General features: G+C 41.3%; 1 protein-coding gene across 3 annotated transcripts in view; it reads left to right on the top strand.

Annotated features, from left to right (window-relative positions):
- Positions 1–13796, top strand: part of LOC309706834 (coxsackievirus and adenovirus receptor-like) — a 54954-nt gene that overhangs the window by 27531 nt on the left and 13627 nt on the right. Inside the window, exons 6-7 of one of the 3 annotated variants that reach the window (XM_082533749.1) lie at positions 2256–2339; positions 2533–4321. The exons of the other annotated variants lie outside the window; for them this stretch is intronic. Coding sequence (XP_082389875.1) covers positions 2256–2314 — 59 coding nt within the window. The 3' untranslated portion in view covers positions 2315–2339; positions 2533–4321. Of the gene's footprint in view, positions 1–2255; positions 2340–2532; positions 4322–13796 lie in introns of those variants that run through there. 3 annotated transcript variants of the gene reach the window in all.

Here is a 13796-nt window from a genome sequence, read left to right as displayed (position 1 = left end):
GTTTATCGGAGCAATCACACATTTACCGATGTGACACAGTAACTAAATCGTGTTTGGTGTTCATCCAACATCATACAGGTCAGGTGTGAAGATTTCAGGTGGAATATTTTGTAATATTGCAGCTCTTCACTGGATAAATTCTGAGCTCTGCTGCTCATGACAGAATGACGGTTATTACTGAAGTAAACTGATTGGCGGCCACGTCTGCAGCCTGTTTGCAGTTCGGACACAAGCATGTCGCTGCATGTTGTACTGTGTGTCACAAATAAAATTTGACTTATTTATATATGAGTAGCACACTGTTAGAAGCTCATTCTGCAATTGCATCATCACAATAATTTGTCTAGTTGAGTAAATCTGTCCCAAAGCCTTTGGTTTACTCATATTTTCCTGCTGTGATTTAGTGCATTTGGATTTTAATGTGTTGTTAGTAACCTTTACAGCACAGTGTAACTGGGGGTCATTTATATTATTAAAAAATTGATTTGCTCCAAATTCCATCATTCATCCAGCTCAAAAGATTTTTAATAGATTTCAGACACTTCTGTTTGTGGGTCAAAATATTAGGAACACCAGTTATTATAGTTCAGTGCTGTGTGACACATCAGCATTTACTGACTTCAAACAGGTTTAGATTATCCTGCAAAATCCAAGTGTCAGAAAAAGCTGAACACAACAAATTTAATCAAATTCAAATGAGTAAAAGATCAAACTTTATGGTGCTGCAGTACTAGCGTCCTGCAAACATGTACTTTATAACATTATTTTTGCAGCCCAGTTATTTAACAATAAAATTTTAATTTCAGTTTAACATTTATTTATTTAATGCAGCTAACCTGTGAGCTCTCTGTAAGCAGTGCTTAACTCTGTTCTATAAAGCTTTTTTTTATTTTTTATTTCAGTTGTAATGTTTATTTTATCTTCCCTGATTTGAAAGACATCAGGAGGTCAAGCACTGTGATGGCATAGTGTGTTACTCAGTGTTACTCAGTGTTACTGATGCAGTTAGAGGACGAGGGTGGAGGCAGCGTGCAGGGACATTAAACCTGAAAGTGAAAAAATAACTGTTGAGCCAAATGTACCAAAATCTCACTGAAGGTTTTAGCTGTAAAACAGCTGATCAGACAAAAGAAACACTTTTCAGTCTCAGGGGATAAGAGCAGTTACACACTCTAATATGAGGGAGATACAACTTTGTTTTCAGAATCAGAACACTTTAATAATCTCCAAGGAAATTATGTTATTTCATGATCGCTTATTACTTAAAAGGTCAGAGGGTGTCCTAGTGTTTAATAATTTATTATCTTGAACACACTCTGTAGATTTTTGACTGCAGGATAATATAAACCTGTAATAAACCTTTAATTATTTCCTCTGTTGGTTTCAGTGAGGTCACAAATATGTTTGTGCAGATGAAGCTTCCACACAAACAGAATCAAGATAAAGTCAGAGGTTTAAGGTTTTAAAGAGAAAATGGAAATGAAAGCAGCAAATAAACTCTACAAGTTCAGATTTCTAATTTAGGAAATAAATCATCTTCATCTGAAACCAGAACACAGAAAACAAACTGCTTAAATTGTCCTTTAGTTTTGTTAACCTGCTGATGAAGATGATCACAGCTGTGTCTTTGTTGAAGAATAACTCTCAGCTTTTGGTAAATATGTCAAACATGTATTCAGGAAGGGTCGCTTCACTGCACTCTCATATAGTTTAGTTTGAGAGTTAGTGCTCAGTGCCAGTGTGTTCATCAGGAGAGCTAACAGTTTTTCAAAATAAAGCTGATCGCAAAAGAATTCAGATTTGTGTGAAGTGTTAGTGTCTAAAAACAGGTTTAATCCCAACAGCTTAAATTAAATCTTTAATTCAGTGGTTCATTTTACACACAGCGTGTTTTCAGCCTTTATTTATTCTGGATTTTCTACAGGATGATAAAAAGAGATCATATTGAAGCATGTCTATAAAAATGTGTTTTTAGAAGTAATGCTAAGGAAAGGAGGCTCAGCAGGAGGAAAGCAGGAGTCTCTGAGCCGCAGCCCAGAGATTCAAACATCCTTCATAGAGGAGGATGCTCCAACATCATCATCCTCACAGCTCAGAGCAGAAACAGAACCAGCCTGTTAGCTGTGGAGACGAGCAGGAGGAAACAGGAAGTTAGATCCATGCTGACATCACTGAGCTCGCTGGTTAAACCTGCTGTTTGTTCCTGACATGCAGTCACAGTCTGAGTTACACCAATGGTTTCTCTTCTGTTTCAGGGTCTCCTGTATGGGCTGCCATAGTCATCAGTGTTCTTGTTGCTGTTGTTAAAGTGTGAGTTAAAGCTTGCTTTTTGAAGAAAGGTGAGTTTTACTGATGTACTATATCAACATTCATCATTTGTTGGCAGGAACATCAAACATTCTTTACAACTCCCTCATGTTAGATCTTAACCTTTGATTTATTTCAAAGAAGATAAAGACTTTGTTTCTATTCACTCAGTGTGTGACCAGTGTAGTTGTGTGTTTCTTGAATATTTTGACTTTGTTCCCGCAGGTTCACAAAGAAGAGAAAATGGCCGCTCCATAAATCTCACCTCCGAACGATCTTAAAAAGTGTGAATTGGTCATATTTGAAACCTGTTTTTGTTTTTTGTCGTTGAAAAAAAAATAGAAAAAATACCATTTTAAAACAGTCACATTTCCATCATTTCAACTTTAATTTGATCATTTACTGATCTCAGTGTTTCCTCTCCTGCTGCAGTTTCATGGCTCCTCCTGAATCCTTTCCCATTTTCAGTGTGCAGCTTTATAAATAATTCACTGAACAAAGTTTCTCTGAGGTTCATGTTTTTCATTAGGACAGTGATGGTTTGTTTTGATCATAACAGATTAAAATAATTGGAACTCCAAAAAATTGTCCCCTTTGAAGACGTTACAGTTTATTATCTGGATCAGTAAAAAGAAAAATAACGAGACAAGCAAATTTAAAAATGGCCCAAAGCAAAACATTAACTCTAAATTCAGGATTTATTAAAGTTTCACGTTTCTCTTATGTTTCATATTCAGTTGAAAGCTGTCATGCAAATGATGAAGAAACATTTCAGCTCATATTTAACTCAGTCTAGTTAAACATGTGCACTCATGTTTTACTGTAAATTAATATTTAGCAGATAGAAAAATTATGATTTCATTTTTAGAATATTTTTACTTGCGCTTAAACTCTAATATCATATGTTGTTTTTGGTTCAGTTGATTTTTTTTTCAAATTATATTTTTGCTGTCAACTGTTGATGTACTTTTTTATATTTATGCCATTTAACAGAAAGCTTAAGAGTGCACAAGCCTGAATAAAAAACTTTTGCGACTGTGTGTGTGTGTGTGTGTGTGTGTGTGTGTGCGCGCGCACGCATGTATATGCGTCACTAAATGTTAATAAAGTGAGAAGATGTTTTACTGTTCTAGTCAAATTCCAGAATGATTCTTATTTTGCAGCAGCTGTGCTTTGATAAAAGACATTTAGCTACAGATGGAATGTCGGTGCAAAGCTAAAGTGTTGCTCAGGATTAGCAGGAAGCTGTTGCACTTCAGTGTTTTTATCCTGAGCTGGCCAAGGAGATCGATGGGTGTTTGTCTCTAATGTGTCAAACTAATATCAAACATGAGATTGAATAAAAAGTTGACTTTTTGTTCAATCTCAGTCACTTTTGTCATTTTTTTTAAACATTTTGGCTGTAACTAGTTTAACATCAGTATGAATGTGAGGTAGAAGGAGCCGTCAGTCAGGAAACAACACTGTGCTGAAGAAACATGCATGAAACTTTTTTCACATATTTGTTTCACTGTGTGCATTTGCTGGTTCAAATATGAACGACAACAAACAGGTGATCATCACTGAGGGAGGATCAGTGGATTTGTTAAATGTCGTCACAGAGAATGTTTGTTCACACATGATGGCAGATCCAAAGAGAGGAAACATCTTTCCGAGCTTGTCTCCACATGTGGGGAAACTTCTCCTCTCATCTAGTATGAATCAAAAGTGCAACCAGCTGTTTTTCAGCTTGATGAAGTTAAATATTGTATTCACAGCATCAACATCATGGTTCATGTCTAACTTATACCGCCTGGTAGTGAAGGCCAGGTGAAGCTTGTAAAAAGGGTTCATTACTCTTTGGTGACATCTGGTGGACAAAAATATGAAGAGCAGCTTGAATCAACAAGTAAAAATGAAGTGCTTTGTTATGATGGCCCACTCTATGAGACGAGTCTGTGCTTCCGCTGTGGTGCTTTGAACATGTGAAAAAATAATGTTTATTTGCTAAATAAACCTTCCTTGTTTAAACTTACATGCACCGGGCTGTGGTCTCTGCTTGTTTGTGACTTCTCCTTGTTTGTAAACATAACAAATAAAAGATATATTATGTATAATTATGTAAACACAATCTTATAATCTTAATAGGTTGGGAGTATGCTTGTACTGTGACGTCCTGCCTCCACACTCTAACTGTAACCCCAACCAGTGAACAGTTACATTTATATATAAAATACTGTCAATTTTATGTATATTTTATTTGACCTCGATGACGTTTTCATGGAGGTCAAGGAAAAGTGAGTAGGAGAGTAGATGAGGACTTAGGAAACAGAAGAGCTGTGTGCTGAGAACTGGACCAACCTTACGCTCGTCTCTGTTAAATATGATGATGGATGTCTGCAGTGTTGAAACTACAATATGCAGAAAATGGACTACAAAATGCACATCTTACACTGCCACCACATGTCCTAACCCCATTTTCTATGGAGGTCAAATAAACGAGAACAGTCTGTGAAATATTTTTAGAAAAAGAACATTTAGGGCCAGATTAACGTCTCCAGCAGCAGAAATCCTTCTTTGGATGTTAAAAATCTGCTGGATTTACTGATGGCTCAGTGTTTTGTGACTAACAGTTGTATTTCTTCGGCTGGCCTTATGGTAAATGGACTGATTCTTATACAGCGCTTTTCTACTCTCCAGAAGTGCTCAAAACACTGTCTACAACATGCCTCGTTCACCAAATCATACAAGCACTTTCTTCTGCTGTAGTGCTGTTTAGTTAACATTCACACGGATGCATCGGAGAGCAAACTGGGGTTATTATCTTGTATCTGTTGTATTCGGGGGGAGCCAGGGATCAAACCACTAACCATCCAATCAGCAGCTGACCTGCTCTACCACCTGAGCCTTATGTGTTTGTAAGGACATAAAACAAAACTGTTAGAGCATTCAGGAGCAGCAATCTGACACCAGGCAGCACAAAGCAGCAACAGACACTAGAGGACACCAAAGGAACATCATTAACTTTAAAGCTGATATATATAATCAGCACAATCAGACTTTTAATATTCACAGTTTGTACACAACTAATAAACACACTTGCTGCTTTGAATTTATAGAAATTCAGCACAAAGATCAGCAACCACTAACTACTACTACTTTTTCTCTCTCTCTGTTGGTGAGACAGACAGATGAACCAGGTTGAGCTCATAAAAACAAAGATGAGGGAGTTAGAGACTGAAAAGAGAGAAGTGACAGTTAGAAATGAGGTCAGTCAGGAGCTGAAACAGGACCAGCTTGTTTTACATTGTTGGAGCTCAGGATCAGCGTCAGTGTGAAGTTTGTGTCACGTTTTTTAAATACTGCTGCCTGATGCTTGAGGTTCTATTTAAATCAAATCACTTTTATTGTCACATCACATGTGCAGGTAAACTGGTACAGCACATGCCAGTGAAATTCTTGTGCACAAGCTTCACAAGCAAACTACAATTATGCAAAATACAACTTAATAACGTAAGAACAAACAAAGTATAAGAATGGGTAAATCTGAGGATTATAACAATAAATATATTTACAAATATAATAGTGAATGTGCATTACTGAATATGTATTGTTGTAAAGGCTCACCTTTCAGCACATTCACTTCACCAGATGCACCTTGTTTCTTTTCTTCACCTTTGATTGGGTGTGGTGCTTGCCCTTAATTGCACTCACCTCTCACCCGTTATATAAGGACTGCACTCACCTACAGCTCACTCTTTCTTCACTCCCACATGGGGCGGCAGCTGAGGTGAGTTTCTGTTTGAGTCTCTTGAGTTCATGTATTATTTTGAGTTACTTAAGTCGTACTTTATTTCCTTTCAGAGACAGCAGTCCATGTGTGTCTTTCCTTTACTCATTATTCAATAAAACAAGCCTACAAGTGATGACTGATTGTTCATTCTCATCCTGACCGGATGAGCCATGATGGTAACAATCTCCAACCTCCTCTGAACCTTCCTCCAAAACATGGTCCTTCAAGCTGGAACAGTGTTATCGTCATGGATTCACATCCATCAACAGTAGATTTGAGACATTTCGGTCGTGAAAGGCGACCTCCTGCTTACCTGCAGCAGTATGACGTTCAGTACCCTGGAGCTAGAAGTAGAAGTGCTAGATGTGATACAGAGAGTCCAACAGAATGCCAGCACAGTGACACAGACACACATAGGCTGCAGGATCCTGATGGAGAGTCAGAAAGCCAACCAGAGACACGCCCTGCTCCTTTACCCACCAATCAAGATGAGGTTGTGAGGGAACTCCTGATGACGATGAGGGAGATTAGGCAATTCATGATTCAGTTATCTCCTCCCCATTCTCGCAGTTCCCCCAGATCTTCAATTCACACTGTCTCATCTGATAAAGCAAATCCTCTGTATGCAGTTTACAAGCCATTCCTCAAACACACCAGCAACATGAACAGTTCCCAGTGATTGATCGAGCAACATGTCAATCACCCTCTCAGCCCCCACAGGTTAGCCGTCCCTCTGGTGCAGTTCCTGCTGCTAGCCCTCCTTCACCAAATTCATCAATATTAGATGCTGCAGTTCCTTCAAGTGGTTTGCCTAGACCAGTTTTTCCTACACCAGATGAGACTCCTTTTAATTTCCTGGCCACACCACTGAAGGTTCCCCACCAGATTTCCTTTGTTCAACTTGCTGTTCCTCTAGATGAAGACCCCGCTAAACCTCTCATTTGCATTCAAGAACCAAGGCAGCGCCCCCCTGTAAAGCAGCAACCAGCTACAGCTGATGGTCTGCATGCACGGAAACCTTCGGGACTCATTCCTGCTAGTTCTAGTCACCCTGTTAGCACTAGAACACATGTATGCAAGCTTGAGGGTCCTTCTTTCCCAGACCTTACCAGAGAAGATGAAATCCAGTATAGGCTGTTACGAATGGCCCTTACTAACCTTCTTGACCCTTATGAGACAGAGCACTTTAAATATCATGTCCTTCTCGATCATCTGAAAGTAGACCAAGGTAAACAATTAGCTCTTGCCTTTTTCTATGCTCCTAACCCATACACTCAAGCCATCAAAGCCCTTGATGAACGTTATGGGCAACCAAGGCAGCTAGCATTGAAAGACCACCCAACATAGAAACTGAGAGTTAATAACACGGATAACAAAGGAGGGCAGGAGAACTGAGAGAAGAAAATCAATACCTGCAAACTACAAGCTAGAACAAAAACTACACTGCAAAACTATTTGACCTTAAAAATGCAAAATTACTATTAATGACAGAACTAATCCTACAAAAAAATACATTAGTAAATAAATCATGGGTGTCCAACTCCAGGCCTCAAGGGCTGGTGTCCTGCAGGTTTTAGATGTCGTTGAACTAAAACAGCTGATTCAAATGGCTAAATGACCTTCTCAACATGTCTTGAAGTTCTCCAGAAGCCTGGTAATGAACTAATCATTTGATTCAGGTGTGTTGACCCAGGGTGTTATCTAAAACCTGCAGGACACCGGCCCTCGAGGCCTGGAGTTGGACACCCCTGTAATAAATGAAAGCTCTAAAACAGAACATGAAAGGCAAACTAAGAATCCACAGAATACTTGATAACAATTACAAATAGAAAGTCCCAACTCATCACATCAGATCCATGACAGGTTAGGAACCATCGAACTCACAACATCCCATGTTCACATCACTATTAAAATTACACAGAGTAATTGTTCTTTTATTTTTATTTTTTGCCTGTCCCGTTTGGTTCTTCAGCCATCAGAATTGTTGTCTGAAGGCCAAGAAAGATCCCCAACGGATTTACTTTACTAATCATCACGGCCTTGCCTGAGATGATCCTTGAGAAAGGACACTTAAAAAAATCACCTGGATCACCTGTTGAGAGAAGAAAAGGAAGAAGAGAAAAGAAGCAAAAAAGAGAGCAGCATAAAAACACAACACCATCGCAATAATCTAGCTAAGTGTAAATAACAGTAAATATTAAATGTTATTGTGCAGCACGCAAGACCAACAGGGCACAAAGTGCTTTGAGGTAGCAGCCAAGAAAGGTGTGGTTTGTGTCTGTGAACACCTGTGTGGATCAGCGCGCTTGTATTAAAAAAGTTTCTCCATGTAGCGATCTGCTAGGGCAGGGGTGTCAAACTCAAATACACAGTGGGCCAAAATTCAAAACTGGAACAAAGTCGCGGGCTAACGTTAATATTTATTGAAATATATTTATTCCTCCAGATATAAGAATGAATCTTTTCTTATGGACTCAAACACATTTTTGCTAAAAAACTGAATATGGAACAAGCAAAGCTTAATACTAAACAATATATATATTAGCTGTATAATACCAGTAGGCCAGCTCTGATAGTAATTTGGTATGGCTTCGCGGGCCAAATGTAAGTAGGCTGCGGGCCAAATTTGGCCCGCGGGCCAGAGTTTGACACCTATGTGCTAGGGGGTGTGGGGAGTAATAGCCCCGTCCCCCAGAGCATGAAGCAGGTATGGAGGAGATCAGGCCCCAGACTTCCAGAGGCCCCAGAGTGCGAGAGCCCAAGAAGACCATTGGAGGGGCATCCGTGCCACCCTCCTGGGAAGAGGTGAAAAGAGCCCCAGATGAGGGGTCACCCAGCAGCCGTGGTGCAAAAGCCACAGGGGGCTGCAGTGATGTGCCCGCGGGCTCTGCCAATCTGACAGAGTGGCCCGAGCCCCAGGAGCCAGGCCCCACCAAGCAGCCACCGGGAGTGAGCCGGACACCAAGAACCACCAACACACCGACCCCTGAGGGGATGGAGTGTGGTGAGGGGAGAGTAAATATTTACCTTTTAAAGTTTATTTCAAATCACTGATTCTCTCTTGTGTTTATCACTTATAAAATAAAACCACATTAATATTGCTGCTTCTAACTACACTTATGCCAAACAGTTGCTGACTCAGCTGCACGTTAAATGGTAAATGGCCTGTATTTATATAGCGCTTTACTAGTCCCTAAGGACCCCAAAGCGCTTTACACATCCAGTCATCCACACATTCACACACTGGTGATGGCAGCTACATTGTAGCCACAGCCACCCTGGGGCGCACTGACAGAGGTGAGGCTGCCGGACACTGGCGCCACCGGGCCCTCTGACCACCACCAGTAGGCAACGGGTGAAGTGTCTTGCCCAAGGACACAACGACCGAGACTGTCCAAGCCGGGGCTCGAACCAGCAACCTTCCGATTACAAGGCGAACTCCCAACTCTTGAGCCACGATCGCCCCCAAGAGTCAACTTGAAAATTCAGATTTCGATCTTTTGAGCTCTGCATGGACGAACACCAGCATCCATAACTGAACCTTTACATCTGGATGTCCCCAAGTCCCTGAGGTCATGTGATCTGTGTATCATACAAACTAATGAAAGCAGATCTTGTGCCACAGTGGCCCCCAGACCCCAGAAATCTCTCCCTTTGAGCTTGAAGTCTGTGGACTAAGTGGACTCTTTCCAAAAACACTTTAAAATCTTCTTTTTAAACTTGTTATTGGTTAACTTTTGTTTTTATGTTCTAACATTTTGTTTTTAAGTACTTTGTTTATCTTCAAAGGTTCTAAATAAATAACATTTGATGTACTTTTATTTTACTTTCCTTGTCTGTCTGCTCATTGATTTCAGAAACTATAACTTGTCCTAATCTGTTCTCTGTTGGGGGTCCATTCTGCTACGATGGCTCATTGAAGTGTAATCACCAGAAATAACTGAATTCTGTCTCAATAATTTGTGTTCTTCCTTATTGATCTGGATGTTGTTGTTTTATCATTTTGGACTTCCTAATATCATTGATTGTAAATCCTGCTGTAACCAGATGTTTCTCGCTCTAACGGTGAGTTTATGTTTCTTTAGAGTTTAGGTCAGATCTTCATTTTAATCACTAAACTGTTGATGTGGCAACAGCTCTGTCTCTTTCTCTTTCCTTCATACCTGTTGAAGCAGGGCTGGGCACTGCTGCAGTGTGTGACTGCACTGCCAGCCAACACTGTGATTACTGATTTTTCTTCAGAAAGTGCAACGACTCCTGGGACTGTAGAGGTTTTACCTCTGAAGCTGTGTTAATGTTTGGTTTCCTCAGTGCTGTGTCTGCACTTGCAGTACAAAAACGTGTTGCAACACTTCCTGTTTGTGTGTTTGATGTGTCTAAAGATCAGCCTGAGGGTGCACTCTGACTTATTGTGTGGGTTTGAGGTTTTTCTTCAGAAACACATAGAATATAGCATATCATTCAAACTTATCTTTTAAATCATTTCTCTCTTTCTCTTTTCTTCCTGGTTTTTAGTTTTTCATGTGTTTAATTTTTTGTTTCTTGATCTGCAAACATACATGATGGAACAGGACTGGGCAGTGCTGCAGTGTGAGACTGCACTGTGACCAAAACACTGTTATTACTGATTTTTCCTAGTAAAAAATTAGTTGAGCAACAGCAGTGCAAAGACTCCTCTGAGTGTTAATGTTAGTGTTCAGCTTTTAATAATGTTGGATTATTATTTCAGTTCTTGTAGAAGTGTGATGTGTTTTAGCACTTGATACTACTTAATTTCTCCTGTTGGCACCTGACGAGGAGAATAATTCTTCTTCTAAATGTTCCGCATGTTGGAAACACTTGAAGCAAGTTGATGCTTTAGGGAGGAAATTTTCTTTGACTCCTTAAGCTATGCCCACTGTGCTGTATGACAGGCAGAGGGGACGGCTATCTGCCATGACTGATCAGGGGACAGCGGAGGAAGACAGAACAAAGACACACTGTGGGAGAGAGCCAGATTAATAATAAGTAATGAATGAACACAGTAGTGAAAAAAGGTGAGTGAAGAAGAAACAGTTAGTGCATCATGGGAATCTCCCAGCAGCCTAGACCTAACTGAGGGAGGATTCAGGGTCAGCTGATCCAGCCCAAAGTTTGAAGCCTAATCTTTTTTTTTTTTTTTTTTTTTGATTAACCTTTTATTGTTTATTTTATTTTCACTTGCTGAATACGGGACAGACTTGACTGGGGGAAAGAAGGGGAGAAAGAAAGAGGGAAAGAGAAACAGCTGAGAAGAGGGACGGGGGAGAAGGGCAAAAAACAAAATCACCCGTGTGTACACCTGTGAGCATGGACGCGCTTGTATTTAAAAGGTTCCTTCATGTAACAATCTGCTAGGGAGTGTGGGGGGGCCACAGCCCCGTCTTCCAGGGCATGAAGCAGGTATGGAGGAGATCAAAACTCCAGACATCCAGAGGCCCCCAGAACACAAGAGACCAAGGAAGACCCACAGAGGGGCAGCCGCGCCACTGTCCCAGTAAGAGCTGAGGAGAGTCCCAGATGAGGGCTCACTCAGCAGCCGCGGAGCAGAAGCCAGGGGGGGTTGCAGTGACGCACTCGTGAGCTCCGCCGGCAGCCAGCCGTGGCTGAGTGACCGAGCCCCAGGCCGAGAGGCCGGGGGCACCCCACCTCCGAAGTGGCCCGAGCGAGCCCCAGGTTCCAGGCCCCGATAAGCGGCCGCCAAGGAGTGAGCCGGTGTGTACCTGGATGCCCATCCCCGGACACAAAGAACCACCAACGCACCGACACCTGAGGGAGTCCGCCACTGGCAGGGGAAGTGGTGGTGGGGGGAGATAGGCCTCCAAACCTTGGAGGGTCTGAGATGTCCCCAGAGAGGTGGCGCCTGACACCCAACCTGACATATAGACACAGACATACAGGCACACACAGACACAAACATCCATTCCCACCCTCATGCTCTCATATGCACTTCACACTCAACCAACGTGGAGACAGACATAAAGAGACGCTGTACACACGATCACACTCCCCAATCGTACTCTACAAACCGGGTCTAGGTACCCTTGCCCCTGGAGGGGGGGAACTGCACCCAGACCCAGGTGGTGTTACCCTTTTCCCTGCGGTGGGAGGAGGCAGACCGCCCCGACTCCGCAGCAGCAGGAAGGCCCCACACTCCAGACCGCAGTCGGACAGCCAACTCCTGAAGCCTAATCTTGAAAGTAGAGATAGTGTCTGTCTCCTGAATCCAAACTGGAAGCTGGTTCCACAGAAGAGGGGCCTGAAAACTGAAGCCTCTGCCTCCCATTCTACTTTTAAATACTCTAGGAACAACAAGTAGGCCTGCAGTGTGAGAGCGAAGTGCTCTATTCTTGTTTGTACTTTTACATTTCCTACTAGTTATTAGTTAAACTAATTTATTCTCTAAAGAATTTTTAAAAATGAATACAGTTTAAAAAATAATCAATAATTAGTTTTAAAATATCAACAGGTCAAATTAAAATCACAACAATTTACTGCAGAATAAATTGTTCCCCATACTGATGCTGTCAGATTGGATTTCATCAATCTGCTGAGAAATTAACACAAAGAAATTTAATGTGGTTTAATCCTGAGAGGCTGAGCTCTGAGATGTTGTAAACAGTTACTCTGTCATACACAAAATACCCGAGGACAGAAACTAAAGAGAAATGAAATACTCATCTGAGCAATCACATCATCAATTCAAATGTACTATCTTAACATAAGAAAGCAAATGTTGATCCAACAGATCATTAAAGTTTAGATTAAACTCTACTTTCCCTTTCATTCTAAAGTGTGAGAGAAACTTTTTCAGCAGCTGCTGCAGTTTTTCTTGAATGACAAAGAAAAAAAAAGGCAAAGAGGTTGAAGTTTTTAGGATTAGCTTTAAACTTAATGTCATGTCTTCAGCAGTGTATCATCATTAGTGGAACTGCATCAACATCCCAGGTGCAGTTCTCAGCTCCTGGGTCGGGCCTCTGGCTGCCTGTGGTTCTGTGGGGTTCTTGGTCTTTGGCTGTGAGGCCTCCCTCCTTCTGCTGGGGTGGGCACACACTTGTCACTGAGATGTCTCCTCAGCTCTTTGGTACTCTTGGGGTGCTGTTTATTTTTTTATATTTGTGTCTTCTTCACCAGTTGGTGAGTCATTGTGCCCTCAGTGTTACAGTAAAACAGTGGTTCCCAAACAAATGCTTTTGTTTTGTGAAAAAGTGAAAAATGAGCGTCGTTACATAACCATAAAATTATATACGTATAGTTCACACTTCATATTGGACAGGGTTATTTTAACAAACAAAGGACATTTTGCCTGATAATTATTTTTATCCTCCTGTAACTTTATTGTATAAAGAACTAAAACCTACAAAGTTTCAGGACCAGTTAGTTGTTATAAGAAGTGTTTGTGAACTAATCCCCGGCTCGGACAGTCTCGGTCGTTGTGTCCTTGGGTAAGACACTTCACCCGTTGCCTACTGGTGGTGGTCAGAGGGCCCGGTGGCGCCAGTGTCCGGCAGCCTCGCCTCTGTCAGTGCGCCCCAGGGTGGCTGTGGCTACAATGTAGCTGCCATCACCAGTGTGTGAATGTGTGTGTGAATGGGTGGATGACTGGATATGTAAAGCGCTTTGGGGTCCTTAGGGACTAGTAAAGCGCTATATAAATACAGGCCATTTTACCATTTAATCAAATCAAGCATGTGGGATA

The sequence above is a fragment of the Aulonocara stuartgranti genome (genome assembly GCF_965226115.1).
Source record: "Aulonocara stuartgranti genome assembly, chromosome: 5".
In the NCBI taxonomy this organism is placed as follows: Eukaryota; Metazoa; Chordata; class Actinopteri; order Cichliformes; family Cichlidae; genus Aulonocara; species Aulonocara stuartgranti.
This window is presented reverse-complemented; position numbering and strand designations above follow the sequence as displayed.